Genomic DNA, 23,684 nt, shown 5'->3' on the forward strand with positions numbered 1-23,684 from the left:
CCCACTCCTGAGAAGACAACGCTGCTTAGCTTCGTGAGGTCTGCTAGAAGAACGCTGCAAAACGTGTGTCCAGGAGGGACATGCTTTCATTTGCAGAAGTAAACAGTCTTCAGGTCATGAAGACTGTACATAGCTCTCTGGGCCCCTGCGTTTTCCAGAAGCTTGTTGAATTCTCACCTTTGTGCGCCTAAAAACAGAGAAGTCCATAGAGCCAAACCAATATTGTTCTCTAGATGGCATTTGTCTGAGGCTGGGATGACTGGAGTGAGCTTTAAAAGCCAGTGTACTGTGTGAATGTGGAATAAAAGCCTGTTTCCCTCCATGGGAGCCTCTAGGTTCCTCTGGTCACTCGCTACCTTCAGTTAAACTATGACTTTTGCAGCCTTCCCTGCTGATCCTCTAACAGCTTAAAATCTGTCTGGTATTGAAAGAGGGAGGCTGTTACCTGAAAGGCAGGTTTTGGAGTACGCCAGGCGTGTTCCTCCCCTCCTAACACCATGGTGTTAGCTGTTAGCACCTAGGCATCTCCCGTCTGGGAGCTCAGCAACGCTGCTTCGTGTGATGTTGCAGGAAGAGCCTAGTGGTGGATCTCATTTTATCCAAAGAAACCTTCAGCTGTGAAATTGATAGTTATACTGGAAGTGGGAATGGAGCCTTCGTGTTAAAGGGTAGCGCTCAGTCTTGTGAGAGGAGCCAAACCTGCGTGTCTGAAATCAGCCCTTAGTGTCAGAGCGAAATGAAAAGTCGCAGTCTCCATGGCTAAACTCATAGGCCCAACAGCTCTCACCGTCTTCCTCCCTTGAAGGACGATGAGCTGTTTTTCTTACCTGTGTTTCTGGAGGCGAATGAGCCTTCGAAGTGTTTCTGGGAGCCAGAGCTCAATCTGTCTTGACTTCTGAGCCACTGCATGGAGAACACGACTGGAGCTGGCAGCTGGTTAAATTCACAACGCAGTGCTCCTCTAAATTGTGTTTTCAACACGTTCTTGTGTTCTCAGCAGCTGAATATTCTCAAGCTGCTGCTCCTTGTCCAGGGCCCCCGGAGCCAACTCTCAGCAGCAGGAATAGGAGATTCCTCCATGTTAGACCATGTTCTGTGCCTTCTGCCATGCCTCTTTAGCTCCGCAAGGTTTCTTTCTTCTGGCCTCCATAGCTTCACACTAGCATTAGTACTGAGTTGCCACGTGACGGCTGGAGACTCCTGCCACCAGATCTGTCTCTGCTGCTGCTTTCATCAGCCGGAGGGGCTTGTTCCAGGGCAGCTCCAGGCCTTGTTCCCATGCGGCATGCCTTCCTCTTCCTGGGCTGCTGGCCTTGGGGAGGAGATCCAAGGTGCTTCCCTTCTTGGGAGGTGGGTGCCTGGCCCAGTCCTGTCCTTGGAGCAGCGCTGATGGATGCGCTGGTCTTGGGGAGGACTTGCATTTGGGCTGGTTGTCACAGGAGGGAGCATCAGTTGTCTTGACTTTCCTGTGTTACGGCTGTGGTGCTTGGGAGGGACTCTGCAGGGACACGTCCCAGGGGCTCAGCTCTGCGCTGTGGCTGATCTCCTGAAGGTTCATTGGGGAACGCTGGCTCTGCAGTCCTGTGCTGTGTGTTCAGGCTCTGCAGGAGAAGGGTTGTGGGAGGAAGCAGGGTGGTGGTGTGCGTGTGAGTCTGGTGCGGACTCCCTTGGAGTGGGAGATGATCAAGCCCTGAAGCAAGGGCTGAAAGGGCACAGCTTTCCTGAGGGAGGACAGGTGGTGACATTTCCTTCTGGTGGTGTCCCCAGGTGGGAGAAGCGCGTGGATCCTCGAGGAAGGTATTACTATGTCGACCACAACACCAGGACCACCACGTGGCAGCGCCCGACAGCCGAGTACGTGAGGAACTACGAGCAATGGCAGTCCCAGCGAAACCAGCTCCAAGGAGCCATGCAGCAGTTTAGCCAAAGATTCCTGTACCAGGTGAGGGCCCGCGGCTGCGGTGGCTCGGGCGGTGCTTGCCCGGTGGGTCTCACCCAGCCAAGCCCGGCAGATGTGGAGTGCAGGGAGGGTGTTCGCTGGGCTGTGAGCAACCCTGTTCTGCCTGCACGGAGACGTGACTTGCAGCTGGCCTGTGCAGAGACGGTCTGCAGGCTTGGTGAGCTCAGCAGAACGGTGAGCTCAGGCCAAAGTTCCCAGAAGTTCCTCTGCTGAGTGTGGAGAACCTTGTGGGAATAGCTTGCTTTTTATAAAAACAGCTAGTGCAGCCTTGAAAGGTGGTGGGGGGTGTCCTCAGCAGCCTGTCCCTGATGTGTCCCTTCCGTGCTAGGAACAGGCCTTCTCCCTTGGCTCCCGTCAGCCAAGGCGTGCTGGTCCTGGGCAGTGCACTGGCCCTCCTTACGGCCTTGCTCCTGACCTGGTGGAGAGGGAGGGGGTCGGCCTGCAGCAGGACTTGCTGCCGGAGCCTGGGCCTGTGCGGGGAATGCCACCGGAGCCTCCGTGCTGTGGGTGGAGAGGCTCTCGGCGCTGAGCTGTTCCTTCCCAAGTCTCCGTTCAGCGGAGGGTGCTGTGGTTGGATGCTGGGCGGCCTCAGGAGACGGTGCCAGTAAACGTGGGCCCAGGGTGCAAGCGCTGGCACGGTGAGTGCTGCAGCCAGAGCCAGGGAGCCAAAGTGCCCCGAGAGTGAGCGCTGCTGGGCTCGGTGAGCTCCCTCCTGCTTCCTCTGCTGCTTTGATTTGGGCTGAATAACCGTGTTTCCTTGCTGGGGAAATGGTCTCCCACTAGCCCCGAAAAGCCAGGACCTGGCTGCCAGGGCTGGTGAGCATCCTCCGATAACCAAGTCTGCGCTGGCAGCCCTTGGTAGCAGGCTGAGCGGCCGTGAGGAATGAGCAGTCTGGAGCATTTCTGCTTCCCAGACCGGTGACGTTTCGGTGCTCCCCCCTCATCGGCCGGCCCCGTGCTGCATGGGAGGCTGCAGCGCTGTACGAAACAGTGCTCTTGCCAGGAGAAGGAGAGTCCAGAGGGGCAGGTGCAAAGCGGACATGTGAGGAGCAGGGTGACAAACTTCCCATTATCGTTCGGTTCCTCTCTGAGGAAGTCGGGAGGTTGACGTGTCCCAGCAGGAGACAGAGACGCTGCTGCTGCTCCTGCGCTCTGCTCTAGCGAGGAGCTCGGTGCGAGCTCCCTGCACGGAGGGTGTGCGGAGCTCGTGTGCGGAGCTGGGCATGAGGCAGAGCTGGGGCTGCTCCGCAGCACACGCAGGGCACTGCTCCGGGCCCCTTCCCACTCCCGCCCCTCTCTCCCTGGACGCCCTGCCAGGCTGCCGCACCCGGAGGGGCTCCGGTCCTTCCCTTCCGCGCCCCGCGGAGCGGGACGGGCTGCTGCGGCTTCGTCCTGCGGCACGCCGCTCGCGGGACCCGCAGGGGCAGCGTGCCGGAGGGGGCTTCCGCCAGCGGCCGAGCCGGATCGTGCGCTCGTTGCTCGCTCACGTCTCCGCGAGCGCCGGCCCTGGAGCCGCTCCCGCGCTGCGCGACTCGCCCTGGCAGGGCGCAGAGGGAGGGACTCGCGCTCCAAATTTAGCCTGATGAAACGATTGTACTTTTTGTTTCGAGCTTTCTGCTGCCAGCAGCGATGGCTCCTGCTCTGCCTCCTTCCCCGCAGGGGCTTTCTGCTTGGCTTCGCCCTCCTCTGCCCACCGGGCAGGGAGGGGAGAGCAGAGCGGCCGCGGGCAGCGCGGGTCTGGTGCCGCAGGGTCCCAGCCATGCGTGCGGCGAGCTCGGCGGTGCTCTGCCCGGCGCCGGGGGCCTCTCTGGCACGGGGGCCAGGCCGTCTCCAGCCGCGTCCCGTGCGCGCGGGGCCCGCTGAGAGCGGCGGGAGGGCTGGCTCCCCGCAGCGCTGCCCTGCGCTCTCGTCTCCCTGCCGTGTTTGTTTTAATTAGTTATTTTTAGGTCGCAGCGAGGCGATACCTCTGGACGTGACTCGGCTGCGTCTCCGGCCAGTCCGTCTGGGCAGGGAAGGAGCAGGGGCTGCTCAAAGCCCGAGCACGCTGCGGCCGGCCGGCGGCTGCCAGCGGCAGAGCCTCCCGCACCCGGCCGGGCTCGCGGGGCCGGGCGCCAGGGAGGGAGCTCGGGCTGCCGGGGACGTCCCGTGCGGGGCCTCTGCGGGAGTCAGGCCTGGGGGTGCTGCCCCCGCCCCGTCCCCATCCAGGGCGGCAGCGGGAAGGGTGGGCAGCGTTTCCGAGCCCGCGCCAGCTCCGTGCGTGCTCCGTCCCTAGGGCGGCGGGACGGGGCGCTGGGCCCTCTCCCGCAGCTCACTTTCAGGAGATGCAATGAAAAGGCCTTTTCGGTAACAATACGTTTCTTATTTAACCATTAAAAGCGTTCGCAATGCCCCCTTTTCCCCTGAATCCCCGACTGTTCGGGCCGCGCGCGCATCCCCGGGGAGCTGCAGCGGAGCCGGAGCCGAGGCGCAGCGCGGCCGCCCCGCTTCCCCCGGCCCGGGGCATCCCCCGGTTCAGGCTGGGTGACGGGCGGCCGGGGAGGAATAAAGGTGCTTTGTGCGGCAGCCCCCGACCTGCTGGGGGTGGGAGGCGGCGGGCCGGGAGACGCCTGTCTGCGCCGCATGAATGTGCCCTCAGTGCGAGCGCATCCCGCAGCCGCGCTGCCCCGCGCGGGAGGGGGCCCGGGCCCCGCCAGGAAGCGCTGGGCGTGGACAGGGCTTGTGGGAATGATTTCATTGGAAAGGCCTGCGATATTTTTTCCCTCTTGTGTGTGGTTCTTGGAGAAGGTTGGAGGTGTAACTGGTGGGGAGAGTCGCCGTGGCCAGCAGGCGCGGAGCAGCCGCGCACATCTGGACCTCGCAGCCCGGTCCCGCTCCTCTCCGCGCACCGCGGCACGGCCCCTGCCCTGCCGCCCCCTTGGCTGCCCCAGCCTCTGTTTAGGTTGTGCTTTTTTTTTTTTTTTCCTTTCCTTTTTTTTTTCCTTTTTTTTTTTTTTTTTTTAACACCCCTTGAGTGTGCAAGGTTTTTTTTTAGTTCTTTGGGAGCAGATCGCCTCTGCTGCGAGCTGTGGGCCAAGAGGAGGCGAGTGGCAAGCAGGGGGCTGCGCGACTCCCCGTCGCCCCCCGCTCCTTCCGCGCTCTGCTTTTTCCACGTCGTCTTTGCCTTGTTTTTTATTTCGTATTTTCGCCCTCTCTGTTGTCTCTAGTCATCCGGCGCCCCGTCTGACAATGATCCTCTCGGTCCCCTTCCTCCCGGCTGGGGTAAGTACGGCGCCTGCTCACCTGCCTCCGCTCGCCGGCCCCGGGCTGGGCACCGCTGCCCCCGCCGCGGGGGGAGCCGGGCTTCCCGGGGGCTCCCGCCCGCACCTCCCGCGTTCCCGGGACCGAGCCCGGGGAGACGGCGTTCCCCGGGGCCGCGCCGCATGCGGGGCCCGATCCGCCCAGGGTTAGCGCAACCTCTGATTGTAAATCCAGCTTTTTCCCACTTTTTTCCCTTTTCCTGGAGGAGTTCCCAGTTCTCCCTCTCGGCTACTGAGCACAGAAGTGCTTGTGGTTGTGCTCTGGACCTGAGGACAGGCTGGGCATCCAGCCCCCGCCCTGCTCCAGACCCGGCTCGGCAGAGCGGTGCTTCCCCGCCTGACGGTGCTGCCGGGGCCTCCCGCTCGCCGGGGGCCCGCGGTGGCGGCGGGGCCGGGATCTCGCGGCGGCGGGGCCGTTTCGCTGCCCCCGTCCCCAGCGCTGCTTTCGGCTGGGCTCTGCCGTGCCTCCCGCTCCGCCGCGTCCCGGCCCGGCCGGGCAGCGGGGCTTCGGCATTGCGGAGCTCCGGTGGTGGGCAAGTATCCGCGGTGCCGGGGGGAGCCGGGGGACGGGGGGGGGCAGCCCGCGTGCTGGGCCCTTGCGCGCGGTCCCTGTGCCGGCTCCGGGCAGAGCATCCCGGAGGGGGAGCGGCCGGGTCGCGCCGCTGCTCGTGGCCTGCCCGGCCCCTCTCCCGGGAAGCGGCTGTGTGGGAGGGCGGAGAACCCGGCACCTCGTCCTGCTCGGGGAGGGGGCTGTGGAGCAGCCGGGGGTGAAGGTGCTCGCGCGGGTTTGCTGATGGGCGTCGTTGGGGCCCGTGGTGCTGTCCTGGCTGGGCCTGGGCCTGGCCGCGGTTCTGCGGGTCCCCGTCGCGGCCCGAGCGGGGGTCCCCGTCGGCTGGGGAGGACGGCGCAGCTCCGCTCGGCGCTGAGCCCCCTGCCCGGGATGTGGGGCAGCCCGGCCCGGAGCGGCCCCAGGCAGCTCCCTCCAGCGGGAGAGCAGCTCCGCGCGGCTCGGAGGAGAAAGCGGGTCCTGCCCCGGGAGCCCGGAGAAGATTCGGGAAGGTCCCGGGGGCGGACGCGGTGCCGGGGGTGGAGGCAGCCCCGGTCGTCACGGGCATCTCAGCCGGAGCGGATGCGGGAGCCTTGGCGCGCAGCGGGACCCCGGAGCCCCCCTGCTCCTGCTCGGCTGCTCCGGCGGCTCCGGGAGGGAGGGCGGCGGGAGGGCGGCGGCGCGGCGCGTGCAGGGCGTCCGTGCCGGCATGGAGCGGGGCCGTGCGTGCGGGCCGTGACGCAGGCGCGTGGAGGGAGGAGGCGCGCGGGGCGCACGTGTTCGCGGGGGCGGCTGCGCGAGGCCGAGCGGTGCTGGCGGAGCGGGCGGGGATGCAGCGAGCGGGAGCGCGCGAGGCCGGAGGGGCGGCGCGGCGGCATTGCTGGTGCGAGCGTCGCGTTCGTTCCGTGCCAGTGCCCAGCGAAGGGGTACGCGTGTGCAGCGCGGGCTGTGCGGGCAGCAGGTCGTGGAAGGAGCCCGGACGCGCTTGGGAAAGCCTCCGCGGGGTGCACGGAGCGATGCTGCATTTGCAGCATCTGCAGAGCCTGCCGCGCGGCGACGTCTGCCCCGCTTGTGCAAAGTGGGGCCGCGCTGGGGCGCGTGGAAACGCGTGCTTTTATCTCGCCGTGGCCTGGGGAGCGGGGTGGGGCAGGCGGGAGGTGCGAGGGAGGGAGCGACGCGCTGCCGTGCGCTGGGAAGGGGCCGTCTCGTCCTCCGGGACGCGGGCGGTGGAGCCTGCTCCTCTCTGGTGGCCGGGCTGGCCCGAGCTAACGCTTCTTCTCCCTTTTTCTCGTAGAGAAGAGACAGGACAATGGGCGAGTGTATTACGTGAACCACAACACGCGGACCACGCAGTGGGAAGACCCTCGCACGCAGGGGTAGGGAGCTGCTGGGAAGAGCAGGGAGGATGCTCCTGCTTTCTGAAGACGTGTCTGACGGGCTACCGAGCGCGGAAAGCTGGGGGCCTGGGGCTGAGCCCCGAGCAGTCCTGCAGGCTCCAGCGCTGGGGAGCCAAAAGCGTGGTGCTGGGGTGTGAAAGCGCTGAGAGCAACAGGCAGAGACCTCGGAGCGTGAGGGAGCTGGAAACCACAAGCCTCGGCATTGCCGGGGAGCTGCCGGGCTTGTGGAGCAGAGCAGAGCGACCAGGAGATCGCTGGAAGGGCCTGGCCTGGGCGGTCGGTGACGGGGAAGGTTGCAGGGCTCCTTGGGCAGGGAGAGAGGCCTTCGTGTCGCCTTCTCGCAGGGCTTCACCGAGGCCCCTCCAGAAAGCTCTGGCTTGTGGCTCCCCAAGGCCTGCTGCAGCTGCAGATGTGGCCCAGGTCACCAGCTGGGCACCTCTCCCGCGGGTAGAGAGCAGAGCCGCAGCCGTGGCCCGGCCTGTCCATGGGCTGAGGACACGGGCAGGTGCTCGCTAGCTGCACCGCGGAAGGGCTCGTGTCCCCTGGCAGAGCTGCGAGGCTGAGCTAGTCCCACAGGGCAGCAGCAGGAGGGCCCCGGTTCGGGGTGGGCGCGCGTGGAAGCAGGCCGTGCGGGGAGCCGAGGCCCCGAGCCGCGTGTTCGGTAACGCCGTCCTTGTGCCGGGCAGGATGATCCAGGAGCCGCCCTTGCCGCCGGGCTGGGAGATGAAGTACACGAATGAGGGCGTGCGCTACTTCGTGGACCACAACACGCGCACCACCACCTTCAAAGACCCGCGTCCCGGATTCGAGTCCGGGTAAGTCCTTTTGCGGCAGCCCCTCGTTCTGGAGCGGGGCACGAGGAAGTGGGACTCGCCTTGCTTGTTCACAGCTCTTCCACACGTGTCGCAGCACAGGCCGGAGAAACGGGTCTGTGTGTCACAAGGACCTTGAGCTGTGGGCTTAGGGGCTTCCACGTGGCTCTGATAGAGGAGAGCTCCCTGCGTGCGGCTGCGGGGACCTGTCCTAGAGCCAGCGTCTTCCTCCTGCTTGGCCAGCGATGGGCTTGCTTGGCCAGCGATGGGCTTGCTTGCCGCTGGGGCAGGGCAGCTGGTGTCAGAGCACGGGGGGACGTGGGGCTGCGTGCTGAGCCGAGGCCCGCGTTGCTTTTGCAGGACTAAGCAAGGCGGTTCCCCTGGGGCGTACGACCGGAGCTTCCGCTGGAAGTACCACCAGTTCCGCTTCCTCTGCCACGTGAGTGCCGAGCGCCGGGGCCCGGGGCAGCACGAGGCGGGCAGGGCTGCTGAGCCGGTGGCTGGGGCATGTTCCTTGACGGCCCGACCCGGCAGGCAGGCTGGGGAGAGCAAAGCCGCTTGCCGTCCTCCACAGAGGCTTGTGTCTGTGCCTTGCTTGCAGTCAAACGCGCTGCCCAGCCACGTGAAGATCAGCGTTTCCCGGCAGACGCTCTTCGAGGACTCCTTCCAGCAGGTGAGGAGGTGCCGGGGCAGGCGGAGGGGCTGGGCCGGCCCCTCGCAATCGCACCCCACGTGCAGCGGCCCCGGCTGACGGTTGCCCTCGCCTCTCTTCAGATCATGAACATGAAGCCGTACGACCTGCGGCGCCGCCTGTACATCATCATGCGAGGAGAGGAAGGCCTGGACTACGGCGGCATTGCCAGGTGAGCGCCGGCGCGGTGGGACCGCGCGCCTGCCGCCGACCGGGGCTGCACGGTGACCCCCCCGGGGCCGTGCGGGCACAGAGGTCTGCGAGGTGGCTGCACTCGGCGTTCCCAGTCTTCCCCGCGGCGCCGGCTTGAACAGAGGAGGCCGAGGGGTGTTGGAGTGGAAAGCTGTGAGTTCTGGGAACGGCGAAGCGTCCCCAGAGCGTCGCGCCAGCTTGTCCCCCCTCCAGGGAGGGCCGGGGAGCGGGGATGCAGCTCGGCACGCTCCCGCCTGCTCCTTCCCTGCGGTGACGCTGCGCCCGGCCCTGGCGCGGGGGCTCCTGCGCCGTCTCTCTGTGTCCCGCCAGTGGTTTTACCCTATGGTAGGTTACGTCATGCTGTTCTACCACAGGGTAGAACCACGGACGGGGTGCCGGGGCTGCCGCCGCGCCGGAGGACTCGTCCCCCCGAGCTGCCGGGGGAGCAAAGCCGGGCCGGGCGCCCTGCCGGGCCGCTCCGAGCGCGTGGGGCGGGAGGGTCGGGTGCCCCGCTGGGAGCCCCGTGGGGCAGGCGGGTGGAAGGAGAGCGGGTGCCACGCGTGTGAACGAGCGGGCTCTGCGCGACGGGGCGCGTGCGCGTGGCACCGTGCGTGGGACTGAGCCGCGGTGCCTGCTGCTCCCGCCGACCGGGGTGTTTCTTGCCGATGTCCCTGAAAGCCCTTGCAAACCTCGCTCAGCACCTCCGTAACGGTGGATGGACGCTGGGGAGGAGGGTGGCAGGAGGCAGGGAATGCCCTCGCCCTGTCACCCTGGGGCCCAGAGCTTAAACCGGCACCCGAAGGGCTCGGGAGCTTGGTTGGTGCAGGGTGCTGCAGGGGGACGTGGTCTGTCCCCGCTTCGCTTGGGCGAAGGCCTCGTCCGGGGTGGACTGGCTGACGCCGGCCGCGCCGGCTCCTCGCCCGGGCGGCTGCTGGAGCTGCTGGTCACCGCTCTGGCCGTTCCTCCTGCCCCCAGGGAGTGGTTCTTCCTCCTGTCCCACGAGGTGCTCAACCCCATGTACTGCCTCTTCGAATACGCCGGCAAGAACAACTACTGCCTGCAGATCAACCCCGCCTCCTCCATCAACCCCGACCACCTCACCTACTTCCGCTTCATCGGCCGCTTCATCGCCATGGTAAGAGCCCGGTGCCGCCGGCAGCCGTCCCTCGGCAGGAGCAGCGCCCGGGGGGGGCCGCGGGGACGGGCCCCAGAGACGCGAGGGCTCGGGGAGGCGATAGCGGACGAGACGCTCTGTTTGCTCCCTGGTCGGCCGGACCCTGCTCCCGGCCTTGGTCCCAGCCTCCCCTGCCGCTCTTGCTTGGGCTGAGCCCCGGGAGGGCAGCGGGGGAGGCCGAGGGCAGGGGACCGCGGTGGGCATGGGACACGGAGGACACCTCGTGCCACGGGTGAGCTCAGCTCTACGGAGCCGCCCGCGTTGCCTTAAGCTCCTTCTCGCACCGGCTTTGCCGGGCGTGGGTCGGGAGGGGTGGGTGCTGCGGGGGGCCCCAGGGAGGTGCCCGAGGGGCTCGGGGAGGGCGCAGGACGATGGCTCGCAAAGCCGGGGGCGGCCGAGGCCCGGAGGGGACCCGCTTTCCCCAGGGCCGTGCGGCGGGGGTGGCTCAGGTCTTTGGCTGCCACCCCAGGTGCTGTCGGGTCTGCAGCTTTGGGGACTATTTTTAGCCCCAGCAGTGTGAGATTTTCCAGCTGCCCGAGCCCCGGAGCGGCTCCTCCCGTTCGTCTCGCGTTGCCCACGGCCAGCCGCTCGCGGAGCGCCCCGGGCCCGCGGCTGGGGGGTGCGAGGGGTTCCCGGGCCTGGGGGGGTCTCTGCCCCGCGGCCCCCGAGCGCTGCGGGAGCTGGTGCGCTGCGCAGGTCTCCCGGGCTGTCCTGCCCTGCCCTGCGCCTCGCAGGATACCAATAAAACCCCAGACTATTACTCACCGCTGGGCCGTTCTAGACAAGCGTCTGCATTATTTTTGGCTGCCTTTGCCTTGAGGCTCCTGGAAGCCAGGGATTCAGGGAAGCCGCAGCAGAGCTCTGTTTAAACAAGTGCTCTTAATAGAGCGGCGCGGGGAGCGGGCGACGCCGTGGAATTCGCGGGGGGGAGGGCCGAGGGGCTGCGCTCCCCGCTCCCCGCTCCCCCCCGGCAGCTCCGCGGCCCGGCCCGAGCGGGGCAGCACTGTCGGGAGGCGGTGCGTTGCTCCCTGCGCCGTTCGCCAGCCGGGAAGGGGCTCGGCGCAGCCCGCGGGGCCCTCGCCCCCCTCCTCTCGGGGGGGTTTTGGGGCCCGGCGGGGCGATTCCCTGCAATGAGGCGTCGTCTCTCCCGGGTCTGTCCCGGGATCCCGACCCTCGGTGGCAAGGTGTCCCCTCTGCGCAGGCTCTGTACCATGGGAAGTTCATCGACACGGGCTTCACGCTGCCCTTCTACAAGCGGATGCTGAACAAGCGGCCCACGCTGAAGGACCTGGAGTCCATCGACCCCGAGTTCTACAACTCCATCGTCTGGACCAAGTGGGTGCCCCGCCGTCCCCCCGCCCTGGGCCCCGCTTCTCCTGCGGGGAGCCGGGCGGCCCCTCGTCGACGGACCGTGCCGAAGCCTCGTGCTCCATGAGAAGTGACGCCTTGGTGTCTCCGTGCAGGGAGAACAGCCTGGAGGAGTGCGGCCTGGAGCTGTACTTCATCCAGGACATGGAGATCCTGGGCAAGGTGACCACCCATGAGCTGAAGGAGGGCGGGGAGAGCATCCGGGTGACGGAGGAGAACAAGGAGGAGTACATCATGTGAGTCCGGGTCCCGACGCCCCTTACCCCGCTGGCCGCAGGGCGGTCCTGGCGCGGAGACGTGGGGCTGGGGACGTGGCCGCTTCCCGGGGCTACGTGGCCTGTGACAAGTATGGGCTGGCGCGGTCAGCCGAGCCGCGAGCTCCGCTGCGGTCTGGCTTGCTGCTGCCTGGGCCGTTGCCAGCACTTTCAGGAAAGAGGAGAGGGGAGAGAGGGTGAGACTCCTCTCCCCGTCCTGCGGCTGCTCGGGGCTGTCGGGCCTGGGGGGGGGCTACCAGGCCCTGCAGCCCTGCCCCGAGTAGGCTCCGGCCGGGGGAAGTGGCTTGTGCCCCCTCACCCCGCAGTCGGTCGCTGATCCGTCCCCGGTGCCCGCCGCCGCCTTGTCCTCGTGCCGCTCGTGGGTTTGGCGGTGGAGAGAGAAACACGGCGGTGGGGATGGAGGGGAACCCTCGCAGCTTGCAGGGCTCCCTCTCTCCTCGCCCCCACGTGCCCCGGTGGCTCCCAGTGCCGCCGCGAGGCCGGCTGCCTCCCGGCCGTGGCCGTGGCCGTGGTGGTGGCCGGCCCGTGAGGTCCTGACCGGGGGGTGGTGGCGGTGGCGGCTCCCGCTCGCGCCGGGGCGGGAGGGCCCGGCTGCCTGCCGACCGCGCTCGCGCTCCGCCTGGGCAGGCTGCTGACGGACTGGCGGTTCACGCGGGGCGTGGAGGAGCAGACCAAGGCTTTCCTGGACGGCTTCAACGAGGTGGTGCCGCTGGAGTGGCTGCGCTACTTCGACGAGAAGGAGCTGGAGGTGAGCTGGGGCTGCGGGAGCGGAGCGGCGGCACGGGCCGGGCCGGGCCGCGAGGCTATCGGTGCCCCGGGCAGGCGGGAGGGACCGCGCGGGAGACGGCGAGCGCGTGGGCCTCGCTCGTGTGCTCCGCCTGCGCCTCTGCCCCTCGGCCCTGCTGGCAGCGGAGCGGGGAGGCGGCAGCGCCCGTGCGGTGCCCCCGCGTCGGGTCCGCTACGATGACCCCGTCGGAGACCGGGAATTGCCCCCGGACGCCTCCGTTCCCTGTCCGGGGACTCGGCGCGGAGGTGGAGCCTTTCGCGGCCCCGCACCGGAGGACCCGGTGCCCCCGCGTGCCTAGGGGCAGCCCACGGCGCGGGCGCAGGCCGTGTTTCCCCTCACCGGCTGACTGTCCCCCGTGCCCCGTCCCCAGCTGATGCTCTGCGGCATGCAGGAGATCGACATGAGCGACTGGCAGAAGAACACCATCTACCGCCACTACACCAAGAACAGCAAGCAGATCCAGTGGTTCTGGCAGGTGAGCCCGGCCGGCAGCACCGCCGCCTCCGCGTCCCGCCCCGGCGCCCAGCAGCGTCCCCCGCCCCAGGCCCGGGGCAGGCAGGGCCGCCCGGCGCGGCCGCCTCGGGGGCTCTCGGGAAGAATGAAGCATAAGCGAGGACCCGGGTGCAGCGAGAGGCGTTGGGCTGCGGCTGGCAGAGGCCCCGGCGCCGCTGCCGAGGACGGGCAGCGCGTAGCGGTCGGCGTGCTTCTAGCCGTAGCCGCCGCTCGTGGGCGGGCGAGACGAGAGGGTGGCGAGTCGTAAAGCTGCGTCGGTGCAGGTGACTCTGCTCCGGAGGCCGGAGCCCAGGCTGGTTGGGAAGACCCGGCCGTGGCCAGGCTCAGGCCTTCGGGGCCGCGCGGGATCCCGCTTTACCCCGGCGCTGTCGTCGCAGGTGGTTAAAGAAATGGACAACGAGAAGCGGATCCGGCTGTTGCAGTTCGTGACGGGGACCTGCCGCCTGCCCGTCGGAGGCTTTGCGGAGCTCATCGGTGCGTATTCCCGGCGCCCGGCCGCGGGAAGCGGGCTGGGGAGAGCCGGTGGGCACGTGGGAGCCGATTTTCCGTGCCCCCCCGCAGGTCTCAAGGCGGTTCCCAGTAAGCGAGCAGTGAAGTAGCTGGGAAGTTGGAGCACGGAGCAGGGATGCCCGGTGATTTAGTCCAGCCTTGTGCAGTACTAACACAAATTCCTTAGGCATGAACTATGTCACCACAGTTAACTTTGAGAGTCCGGTTTGTAATCTCTTCTTACATGAGATATGATTTCGATTTAATTTTGATTTTTGTGTGACGAAACCTATTTTCCAGAAAACCGCACTGTATGGCATTACTCTGCTGCCGTCCTTTAATTTGCTGCTTTCTGGGTTCTGTACCAGCCTTTCCACTATTTTCCTGGAATCGATGTCAAACTAACCAACCAACTTATCCCGTTAGTTTATTCTTATTGGCACATTAGCTTTTTTCCAGTCCCCTGGAGCTTCTCCAGCATTCACAATTTGTTAAAAAGCAACCTCTGTGACTCAAGAGTTCCTGAGCCAGTTCTTCTAAAGCTCTTGGATGGACTTGCTTGGGGCTGCAGATCTACAGATAATACATTTTAGCACTTGCTATTTAACATGCTACTCAGAAAATGCGCTGTTATCGCTGTATGGTGTGAACATATTTTTCAGCTTTTTTTCTTTTTTTTTTTTTTGGTACATTCTCTCTGCAAAAGGGGTCAGAGCAGGCGGTGTGTAGAAGTATTGATAATGGTTTGTGTCCCACCACGTCTGCAGGATCTGCGGGGCACGTGGCAGCGAGGTCCCTTTACCTGACGCGCGGCTAGCGGCGGCTCTTTCTCTGCTCCTGGTTAGGTGATGAGCTTTGCTGTGCTCTTCGTTAACAGGCAGCAACGGGCCCCAGAAATTCTGCATCGATAAAGTTGGCAAAGAGACTTGGCTGCCCCGGAGCCACACGTGGTGAGTCCAGCTCCTCCTTGGCCCCGTCGCAGCGCGCGGGGACGGAGGCTCACGGGGTCTGCCGGGCTGGGGGGCCGGAGCCGCCTCCGTCCTCTCCGTGTGCTCCACCCGGGGCTTTCCCTGGGATGTGGCCGCGTTCCTGGGAGCAGAGTCCAGCGGAGCATCTCGGTGCAGCCGCTGAGCGGGGCCGGACGGGGGGCTCCGGCGGGAGGGGACCACGAGCTGGGGAGGGAGAGCGGCATCGCCGTCGGTCACAGCCTGCCTTGTCCCGCCAGCTTTAACCGTCTGGATCTGCCTCCCTACAAGAGCTACGAGCAGCTGAAGGAGAAGCTGCTGTACGCGATCGAGGAGACGGAGGGCTTTGGACAGGAGTGACGGAGCTCGGTGCTTCTGCAGCTGCGCCCGGGACGGAGCTGCGTCCTCCCGCTCTGCCGCCGGCGCCGAGCCCTGCTCCTTTGCTCCCGCGCCGGCACCACCCCGGGAAAACGCGCCCGCCTCTCCCTGCCCGAGCAAACCCGAGGGGCAGAGGGGTGCACGAGCCCGGCTCCGCACAGCTAGCGGGAATTGGGCCTTGGTGACCGCACCGATGCTCCCTGTCCCCCCTCGCCGCACCGGGAAACGGGGAGTCGCGGGGAATCGCTCCCGCTGGCTGCGGCATGAGGCCGGTGCTGGCTCCCGCGGGGCCGGGGCGCTGCGCTCCCCTCCTGCCCCGAGGCCGGGCGGTGTCGGAGCTCGTCCCTCCCTGCCGGAGAAGGGGCGAGAAGCCTCGCTGCCGTGGGCGCAGTCCTGACCTCTCCCCTCTGCAAGCGGACATAAACCAGTTCTGGCTAACGAAGAGCGAGTGAGAATTTGGAGACAAACCCAGTCTATTTTTCTGCAGTCTGTTTTCCCTCCTCCTGCCCCTTTTGCCCCGTGCCCTGTCCCTTGGCGAGGGGGCGGCCGGTCCCCCCTGCCCTGGCGGCTGTCCCTCCCTGGGCAGCAGCTCTGCCAGGAGTGCGAGTTTTGGAGCCTGGCGGGGACTTTTCCTAGGTGCAGTTCAAATGTATGTATTTTTTTTTGCCTAGATTTTTCTGCCTTCTCACGGCATCTTAGTAGATGGGAGTGAGGAGGGGAAAGGGCTCCATCCTGCTCCCTCCGCTGTTTTATTCCAGCAGGGCGCTGCAGGGAGGGGGGTCAGCGGAGACCCGGGTGCAGGAGCTGGCGCGGGGCCTTGGCGAGCGCAGGATCAGCCCCTCTGCCCTGGGCCGGGTGCCCTGCCCTGGCTCCCGCCGCGGCCCCTGCGCGGGGTGCTCCCTGCGGGCCGGCGCGAGCACGCGCGCTGTGTATATACGTACCTGTACATACGCGACCTCTATGGATACGGACTACGGCAATAGCTTTTGAGGGATAGTTTTGTACTGCACCATCCTGCCTCGGTGATGCCAAGTTCTCGTGCAATAAAGGACAAGCGGCTGCTGTGCTCTGCGTCCCCGTGGCTGCGTCGCTGGGCGCGGAGGGGGCTGTGCTGTGGGCCCCCCCCCGGCAGGGCCGCCTCGGAGGTGGGGATGGAGGCCGGGGGAGTGGGGAATTATTCTGGCATCTGCTGGGGGTCAGGCAGCTCGTCCTGGGGACATTGTGGGCCCAGGTGGGCGAGGGGGGCTGAGGAGGCCCTCCCCACCCCCTGGCACACCCCTGAGCTGCTGAAACATGCAAATACTCATAATGTAAACCTAATACAGCAATGAATTAATGTCTTAATAATAATGATAATGCCCCATGCAAAACTTTCCCTCCCTTAGTGGAGCATGATTCAATCCTCCCCCCGGTGCTGTCATGGCTGCAGAGTGTCACCTAAGCAGCCAGGGTAGGTTTGTACCTGCGTGGTTTCCCCCCACCCCGGCCCCTTTCTTTTTAAAGTGTCAGGTAACAAAACAGCCAACCAATTCTCATCACTGCTCATATAGAAAGGCCAACAACAACAACAACACAGTATACTAGCCCATGAGGAGGCATAGCTGGAAGAAAGTGGTCAAGAGTAGCAACATCCCCTTTCCCCTTCACTCCTGGGTGCTTCTAGAACTCCCTAACACTTTACACTTTCTTGGCTCAAAAATGAATAGATACCAATAAAATCGGATCTCCTACAGTAGTGAAAAATTTAGCGACAGGTAACACAAGTATGGGATTGATATTTAACACACTATGCAGTAGCACTCTTACTCAGCTCTTGGCCTACATCAGCAAAGGATGAAACAAGAGCAATGGGGATTAGGGAGGAAGAACAGGGCACTAAATTAAAAAAATAGTCATCTTGCTTTTACCCCTTTCCTGTTCAGTGCGAGAATCAAACTGCCCGAGTAAGACTGTATGCTGTGACAGCCACCAGTTCGTGTAGATCTATCCAACTATTTATGAGGAGCACATACACAAATATCAAAATAGGGGCAAGCAGAGCACTTTGATCATTTCAACAAGGGAAAAGAATCCAGCAGCAGAGTGATTAGTTTACAAGATTTTTAATTTACAAATAAAAAAAAAAACCTACACATTTTACTTTTTCTCCTTTTTCTCCTCTTTCTTAACATCACTCTTCTCCTTGTCTTTTTCCTTCTCATCTTTCCTCTCCTTTTTGCTTTCTTCTTTTTCCTGTCCTTCTTTCTTCTCTGCATCCCTATTAGCAATCTTGTTGTTAATAAGGTTGTGCAGGGCAACCACAGAACGGATAAGAGAAGCCAGATAAACTACCACCATCTGGTCATTGGTCTTCAGATAAAAGGCCTTGACGAACTCTTGCAGGTTGACATCTGGTAGCAGGTTGAAGACATCCTGAAGGTGGTAAATGATCTGGTGATTGATGGGTAGCTTGCCCATGGCTACTTTCTCTAAGTAGCTCCTGATGTCCAGAAGCTTCGAGTTCAGTCCCTTTAAACCATGGACCTGATTTGTGATCCGCTGGGACAGAGTGCCCACTGTCGTATCCTTGATGTCTCTGAAAAACCCACAACAGAAAGAATCAGCATTAGACCGTTACTTTGCACATTAATAGGTTTTTCCAGCTTAAAAATAAAAGTACTGTTTGAAGCACAGATGAAGTACAATTAAACTGAATGCTTCAAGTCAAGGACCAAGAACAAACTGGTTTCCACTTGTGCACTCAGAAAGTAGCTCTAATACATCATTGTTCTTTGTTGCATCCTGTTGTGTGCACAGGTTCTCTTTGGAAGAATATTAGTAACACCAGTTGATGGATAGAAATAAAACAACAGGATTTCTTACAGGTGAAACAACTATGCAGTTTGTATTAGGTGATTACCCTTTTTGTTAGGCAGGAAATCTTTGCTACCATTTCAGCTACAGATGTATCAGCAATACTTCATTTAACACTGCTCTGAGAGATGTACAGTGGCTTGGAACAGGTCCAAACAATGTAATCCTCTGAAGCTTTGATACAGATAATTGCAGTTTTCATCATTTGATGAAATTTCAGTAAGTAATCACACATTTCACTAGCAGTGATTGAATATGATAAGCAAGACTGCTAAATTAATACTTTTAAAATTTAAGTAGCATGTTTAACAAGATGTTTTCCTCCAGGAAGCTGGCACTGGATGAGGCCAGATGGATCCTGTTCACTGCTATGCTAGTTTTATGAGGAAGCTTTCCTTTTAAAAATGTTTACCGTAACAAGTGTTCAACGCCAACTTCCTCTGCTTCTTCCGCTCCAATTTCACTGGTCACATGTTCAAACGTCTTGGAGGTTGGAGTGCCATCCTTTGAGGTGCCAGAATGCGAAGACACAAGGTTAGATACAAGCAAATAGCCGACTACAGGTACTCGGATACATATGAACTACCCAATATCAGGTGTCTCACGTGTAAACAATGGACACTGCTCAAACAATGTGAAGGCTAAGATTTACTGAAACCCGGATTTGCAAAATGATCTCAAAGAGGCAATAGAAAATATATGGCAAAGCAGAATATCAGGGGACTGAAGTACACAAGGCAAGAAGTTTATTAGTGAATCGCAATGCCTTTTAAAAATCAGGGCATTTTAGATAGGAAACTTAAGAAACTGTGTTGGGGAATCTAGCAAATATATAGTCCACAAGAAATCAGAGAAGACTCCAGTGTGAGTTTTCTTGGTTTAACTAGCATTAGCAATTGTTACATGCCCAGAGTTGCTAGTGATTTCTTCTCTTCTGGTCTTAGCATAGCTTTCAATTAAGATATTTTTTGCAGGTTTATGTGCTGGTAGGTATAATATGGACAGCGTTGCTAAATGTCACGATAGCTACTTACTTTCCTGATACAACCTTATTATATTTTGGGATACCTTTTGTCATCCTGATACTCACTCTTAGCAAGTTACAAGCACACTCACAATTCCAGAAAGAAATACAAATATGGAACAATGTCATTCAAATTACAATTTATACAGTGGAGATTAAAGAAGAAATTTAAGAGATTTACAAGCTGAATTACTGAGGATGAGTTTTACCCATGTGTTTTCAAAACCATTACTTGGACCAGTATACAGTCATAAACAGAAAGCGCTTCTGGGACTACTGTGAATTCACAGAACTAAGAACAAATCCTACATATGTAAGACCTGCAACACTGGGAACAGCTGTTTCTCTCTAGCAAGGGCCTCAGACAGGCAAGAGAATCAAACTCCTTTATAGCTGTCCAGGATGTATAAAATCGGACAACTGTGAAAGAAAAGCTAAAGCTCGCTTACCACTGTATGTTGTCTGTGTGCACAGTGGTTGCAAGTGATTAACAAGTGTTGCTCATGACTGACCTACTTATTCAGCACTAGCTGATAAACAAATGAATAAGCGTGCAGCTACTTGGAATGCTTCTGCAAACAGGCCGACACGTACAAGTGACATCTTAGAGGCATTCCAGTTTGACTTTTTGCAAGGCTGCAGACATGACAGAAACAGGTAAGAAGCATCTGAATCGTAACAACAGCTGAAGCTGTGGAACCGTAAAACACAGCTCTTCTTTCAAGAGCACTGATGGATGAAAACTTTAATTACACAGGCTTACATTCATATTGGGATTTAAACTCTGGTTTTAGAAAATTTGGCCTGACAGTTACAGGCCCTCATTAGTGAATGCAACATCCCCTACAATTTTAAAAGCAGCTACATGCCATGGGATGTGTATCTCCCAGAAAACATGGCAATCCTTTTAATGCAAACCCTTTTCCTAGGAAATGACCGAGAGGAATGTTAAGTACTTACATCATGTACTTCTTCAACTGAAATATAAGCTTCTGTGGGCAAGCCCAGATCCTTTGGTTTTACATCAATAATCACCAATACCTTATGGAAAAAATAAATACTTCAGAAAAACAGGTATCTTTCAAGGACTAGAACAAAAATACTGAAGCCAACTCTTCATTTTACAGCAATGGCATGCTGGCTGCTCAGAAATGTTAAACTCAAGCATAGAAAAGAAGATATCTATCTATTAGCTATTTCAGAAGATTTTGATCCAAGTTCCTCAATCACTTTACAGCTACCAGTCTTTAACATTCTGTATCACCAGTAACAACGGGCGGGGTTAAGGGTTCCTAGGCATCCCATTCGGAAGAAAAAGAAAAGTTACAAGTTTAACACTTACAGAGTTAGGACAGTATCTCTTCATCAGTTCATTGATGGCAATGTCATTCTTGTGGAGTTTAGGGCCTGTGTGGTACCATCCAACTATTCTTTCTCTAGCTGAGCAAAACCAGAAAGGATTCTAAATCAGATTTGTGCAGTAAAACACCAGAAAGATTTACACACAGAGATTGAATTAGCAAATCAAGGAGGAAAATCTGATGTCTGTGGAAGACAAGCGTAAAGCAGGGGAAAATGAATCTGTGTAGGCAAGATTAATGACATGGCTAGTGACAAAGACGTGTTACCATTCTTACTTTGCACATATAACTATACTTCTAGCATCTTTAGTAAATTACAGTGTTCCATGCAATTTATACGGTATTGAAGATAACATGATTCGTCAGCTTGAAACTTCAATACGTATGGATGCAAGAATTCTAGAAATGCAAACTGTTATGTGAGAAAAACAGTTGCTCCCAGGGCTGAGAAGATTCATAGGAATTGCAGTTGAGACTAAACATTCAGCTCCAAAGTCTCAAACTAAATAGCGAAGACACTTTTTAAAACAGTACCAAAGAGTAAATGGAATTATTAAAAAATGTTATTATATAAGTGGAAATTTGTAATGTTTACATTTGTACAAAAGTAATTTCAGGGCACATCTGTATAGAAAGGACTATGCACCAGAAAGATTTTAAGTTCTGTAGAAATAATCACATTTTTGAAATCTAAATAATTCTAAAGATACTTGGCAAAATTAATGAGATAAAGGAATGTGTTAAGAACACAAACTATCTGCACAAATTAACCTATGAAAAAAATACCAGTAATACAAAGTGAGTCCATGCAAAGAATTAGCATGAAGTAGCTTCTTACAGGAGCTGTTAATTTCCCACCTTACTATGAATTCTCTTTCTCATACAAACTCTTAAAAGTTTCTCAGAATATGTCTATTGCTTCAAGAAGACCCCAACTTACCATTTACTTTCTTAAACATTCCATACATGTTCTCCAGATAGTCATGGTCTAGAAACCACACAGTATCATCCTTATCGTCCTCGTCAAAAGGTACTGGAAAGAAAACAAAATATCAATGTTTAAGAATCCAAATTCCAGCCTGGAAACGTTCAAAGACCATGTTTTAGGATATCTTTGGCTGCTAGAGGAGACTGGATTTAAATCAGCTTAAACTGTCCTGCAGCATTACGATGCATAAACTAAACTGCAACGTCAGTCATTTTTCTCCGACAGAGGCTTTCTCATAATCACTGAATGAAGAATGAAGCAAAGAAACGCAAAGTGTTTTGAAGGTTATCCTCAGTGCACAACAGAGACCATGAGAGAAAAAAATCCTCCCATACAAATTTATGCAAGATTGGCGTGCACAAGCGTTTGATGTGATAATTTGAGTATCCCCATAGACTTATTTACACTTTAGGAACGAACTAGTTATTTTATCAGTTAACAAACACAAAGGAGCACAGCTTCAGTTCCGAGAACAAGTATTTAAGAGGCAACTATCTCAACGCAATTAGCAATATGCTTAAAGGAAGAATCACTACTTTCACTGCACAAAATCCGAGGAAAAGAGGCAAAACCTAAAACACACATCAGATCTTTACGCAAGCAGATAACAGCTCCAGCACCACTGTACGGTAAGATCTCTGCGTGTGCTACCGCGCTGAGACACAGATCGCCGTCAGGTCTGCAGCGAGCTCTCCGCAGCAGAGGTGCACGACAAAAACGGCTGCAATAGGTGCAGTTTCGCGAGCAGTTAGCGTTTTTGTTCGAGACGGGCTGATTTGGAAGTGCGGAGAAGACCATCGGGCCTGGCCGGGCGGCCGAAGGGCGAAATCGAGCACCTCGCCGAGGGGGCGGGCGGCGGCTCGGCGCAGGGCAGGGCGCCGCTCACCTGCGAAGCTGTTGGAGACGTCCAGGATCTTCTTCTGCCAGGAGCCCAGCAGCACGCCGACCACCCGCTTCTGGTTGCCCACCTTGCCTATGCTAAAGGGAGACAAGGCCGTCAGCGGGCGAGGCCCCCCCGGGTTGGGGGGGGGGGGGCGAGAGGAGGCCCCGCACGGCGCGGGCCCGGCCGCGGGGGGAGCCGCTCGCGATGGAGCCGGATCAGGCCCGAACCGCGCTCACAGCGCGGCCGGGGGGCGGCGCGGCACCCCCAGCCCGCGGGCGGCTCGGCGCGGCCCCCGTCCCCGCCGGGGCCCCCCCAGGCCGCGCTGCCCCGGCCGCCCCAGCGCCCCCCCCGCCGCCGCCGGCCGGGCCCGTGACTCAGCGCGGCGGCCGGGCCTCACCGGTTGAAGTGATCGACGACGCTGAGCAGCACCAGCGGGTGCACCACCACGCGCTCCACCGCCAGCTCCGGCATGGCGCCCGCCCGCCCGCCGCCCGCTCCGCTCCGCTCCGCTCCGCCCGGCCCGGCTCGCGCTGCCCCCGGCCCGTCCCGGCCCGTCCCTGCCGCCGCCGCGCTCCCAGCCTGCCCCGCTCGGGGGCGGTGCCCGCCTGACGCCATCTTGGCGAGGTCGTAAGCGGAAGCGGGAGGAGCGGCGCTCGCCTGACGCCATCTTGGCGAGGTCGTAAGCGGAAGCGGGAGGAGCGGCGCTCGCCTGACGCCATCTTGGCGAGGTCGCCGGCGGAAGCGGGAGGAGCGGCGGCCGGGCACCATCTTGGCGAGGTCGCGGCGGACGGGGGGCGCCGCCGCCATCTTGGGAAGGGGCCTGCCTGCTGTCTGCGGCGCGGCACCATCTTGGGGAAGTGAGGTCGCGGCGCCCGGAGGTGAGGCGCAGGGAGGCGGGGAGGCCCTTTCCCGGGGGGCCTGGGGGTGCTGCCGCCGCCTTCCTCGCAGCCGGGCCCCGCCGAGCCGCGGCGGCTCCCGCCAGCGGGGCGCTGAGGGCGGGGGAACGCGCTTCCCCCCCCCCCCCCCCTTTTCCCCCGCGGGCTCGGCCTCGTCCCTCACGAAGCACCGAGGCGGCGCCGTCCGCCCCGCTCTGGGCCCCGCCGCGGCCCCTCGCGGTCCGGCGTGGGCTCCTCTGCCCTCCTCGCCCCCCGGGGCCCCCGGAGCCCCCCGCGGGCCGGGCACGGCGGCGCTGGGGCGGGCAGGCCGTGCTGGAGCCGGGGCGGGTGCTGCCCGCTCTGCCCTCGCCCGGGTAGGAGGCAGCCGGGTGCCCTTGGCAGGGCCTCCCCGGCGGCTGCCCGCCTTCCCTGCGCGCCTGGAAGCGGCCTCGGAGAGCGCCTGCCCTGGGCTGGCCGCGCGCCCGCTCCGGCTCCTGTGGAAGACGAGTGCGACGCTTGCCCTTCTCTGGTTGCGGGGGCTCATCCCCTCGGCCTTCCGGAGGTGGTCGCGAGCGGCCGCACAGCGAGGTTATACCCTTACGTTCACTAGGCGGTAGGCTTAGAAAGCGGGGTGCTCTCTTCTCGTCTGGGTAGAGCTCAAAGACCCAAGGGAATATGTGGAAACTCACTGTGGCCCCAGGTGTGCTGCTGGTGACTTCGGCTCCGTGTCTGCCCGGGCGGCTCTGGGAGCTGTCGCAGCCCGGACTGAAAACTCAGTTCTCTTCCTTGCTTCAGATCCCTAAGTAACTTCAGGGTTCTCAGCACCTCAGTGATAAATGTCTGTGTGAGCGGGGGA

The 23,684-nt window shown here is 60.5% G+C and overlaps 3 protein-coding genes across 6 annotated transcripts in view; 2 read left to right on the top strand and 1 right to left on the bottom strand.

The window, feature by feature from the left end:
* WWP2 (WW domain containing E3 ubiquitin protein ligase 2) overlaps positions 1-15,910 on the top strand; it is a 48,291-nt gene extending 32,381 nt beyond the window's left edge. For 3 of the 4 annotated variants that reach the window (XM_026104268.2, XM_026104269.2, XM_026104271.2), the window contains 15 exons: positions 1,768-1,942; positions 5,164-5,218; positions 7,098-7,179; positions 7,887-8,015; positions 8,373-8,451; positions 8,614-8,685; positions 8,787-8,875; positions 9,871-10,030; positions 11,271-11,404; positions 11,533-11,673; positions 12,340-12,460; positions 12,870-12,974; positions 13,390-13,486; positions 14,379-14,451; positions 14,727-15,910. In XM_026104268.2, coding sequence (XP_025960053.2) covers positions 1,768-1,942; positions 5,164-5,218; positions 7,098-7,179; positions 7,887-8,015; positions 8,373-8,451; positions 8,614-8,685; positions 8,787-8,875; positions 9,871-10,030; positions 11,271-11,404; positions 11,533-11,673; positions 12,340-12,460; positions 12,870-12,974; positions 13,390-13,486; positions 14,379-14,451; positions 14,727-14,826 — 1,612 coding nt within the window. In that variant the 3' untranslated portion in view covers positions 14,827-15,910. The remainder of the gene's footprint in view (positions 1-1,767; positions 1,943-5,163; positions 5,219-7,097; positions 7,180-7,886; positions 8,016-8,372; positions 8,452-8,613; positions 8,686-8,786; positions 8,876-9,870; positions 10,031-11,270; positions 11,405-11,532; positions 11,674-12,339; positions 12,461-12,869; positions 12,975-13,389; positions 13,487-14,378; positions 14,452-14,726) is intronic. The other variant, XM_064519878.1, reaches the window with a different exon arrangement.
* Positions 15,911-16,930: 1,020 nt separating this feature from the next.
* On the bottom strand, positions 16,931-22,760 carry PSMD7 (proteasome 26S subunit, non-ATPase 7). The gene is made up of 7 exons (XM_064519880.1): positions 22,351-22,760; positions 21,957-22,048; positions 21,023-21,115; positions 20,064-20,161; positions 19,682-19,762; positions 18,110-18,201; positions 16,931-17,419 (listed from the first exon to the last, which is right to left on the bottom strand). The coding sequence occupies exons 1-7, from the start codon at positions 22,758-22,760 to the stop codon at positions 16,981-16,983; spliced, it is 1,305 nt and encodes a 434-aa protein (XP_064375950.1). The 3' UTR covers positions 16,931-16,980.
* ZFHX3 (zinc finger homeobox 3) overlaps positions 22,712-23,684 on the top strand; it is a 735,572-nt gene continuing 734,599 nt past the window's right edge. Inside the window, exon 1 of the mRNA XM_064519879.1 lies at positions 22,712-22,831. The gene's annotated coding sequence lies outside the window, so the exon portion shown is untranslated. The remainder of the gene's footprint in view (positions 22,832-23,684) is intronic.

The sequence above is a fragment of the Dromaius novaehollandiae genome, chromosome 13, assembly GCF_036370855.1.
Source record: "Dromaius novaehollandiae isolate bDroNov1 chromosome 13, bDroNov1.hap1, whole genome shotgun sequence".
Lineage (NCBI taxonomy): Eukaryota > Metazoa > Chordata > Aves > Casuariiformes > Dromaiidae > Dromaius > Dromaius novaehollandiae.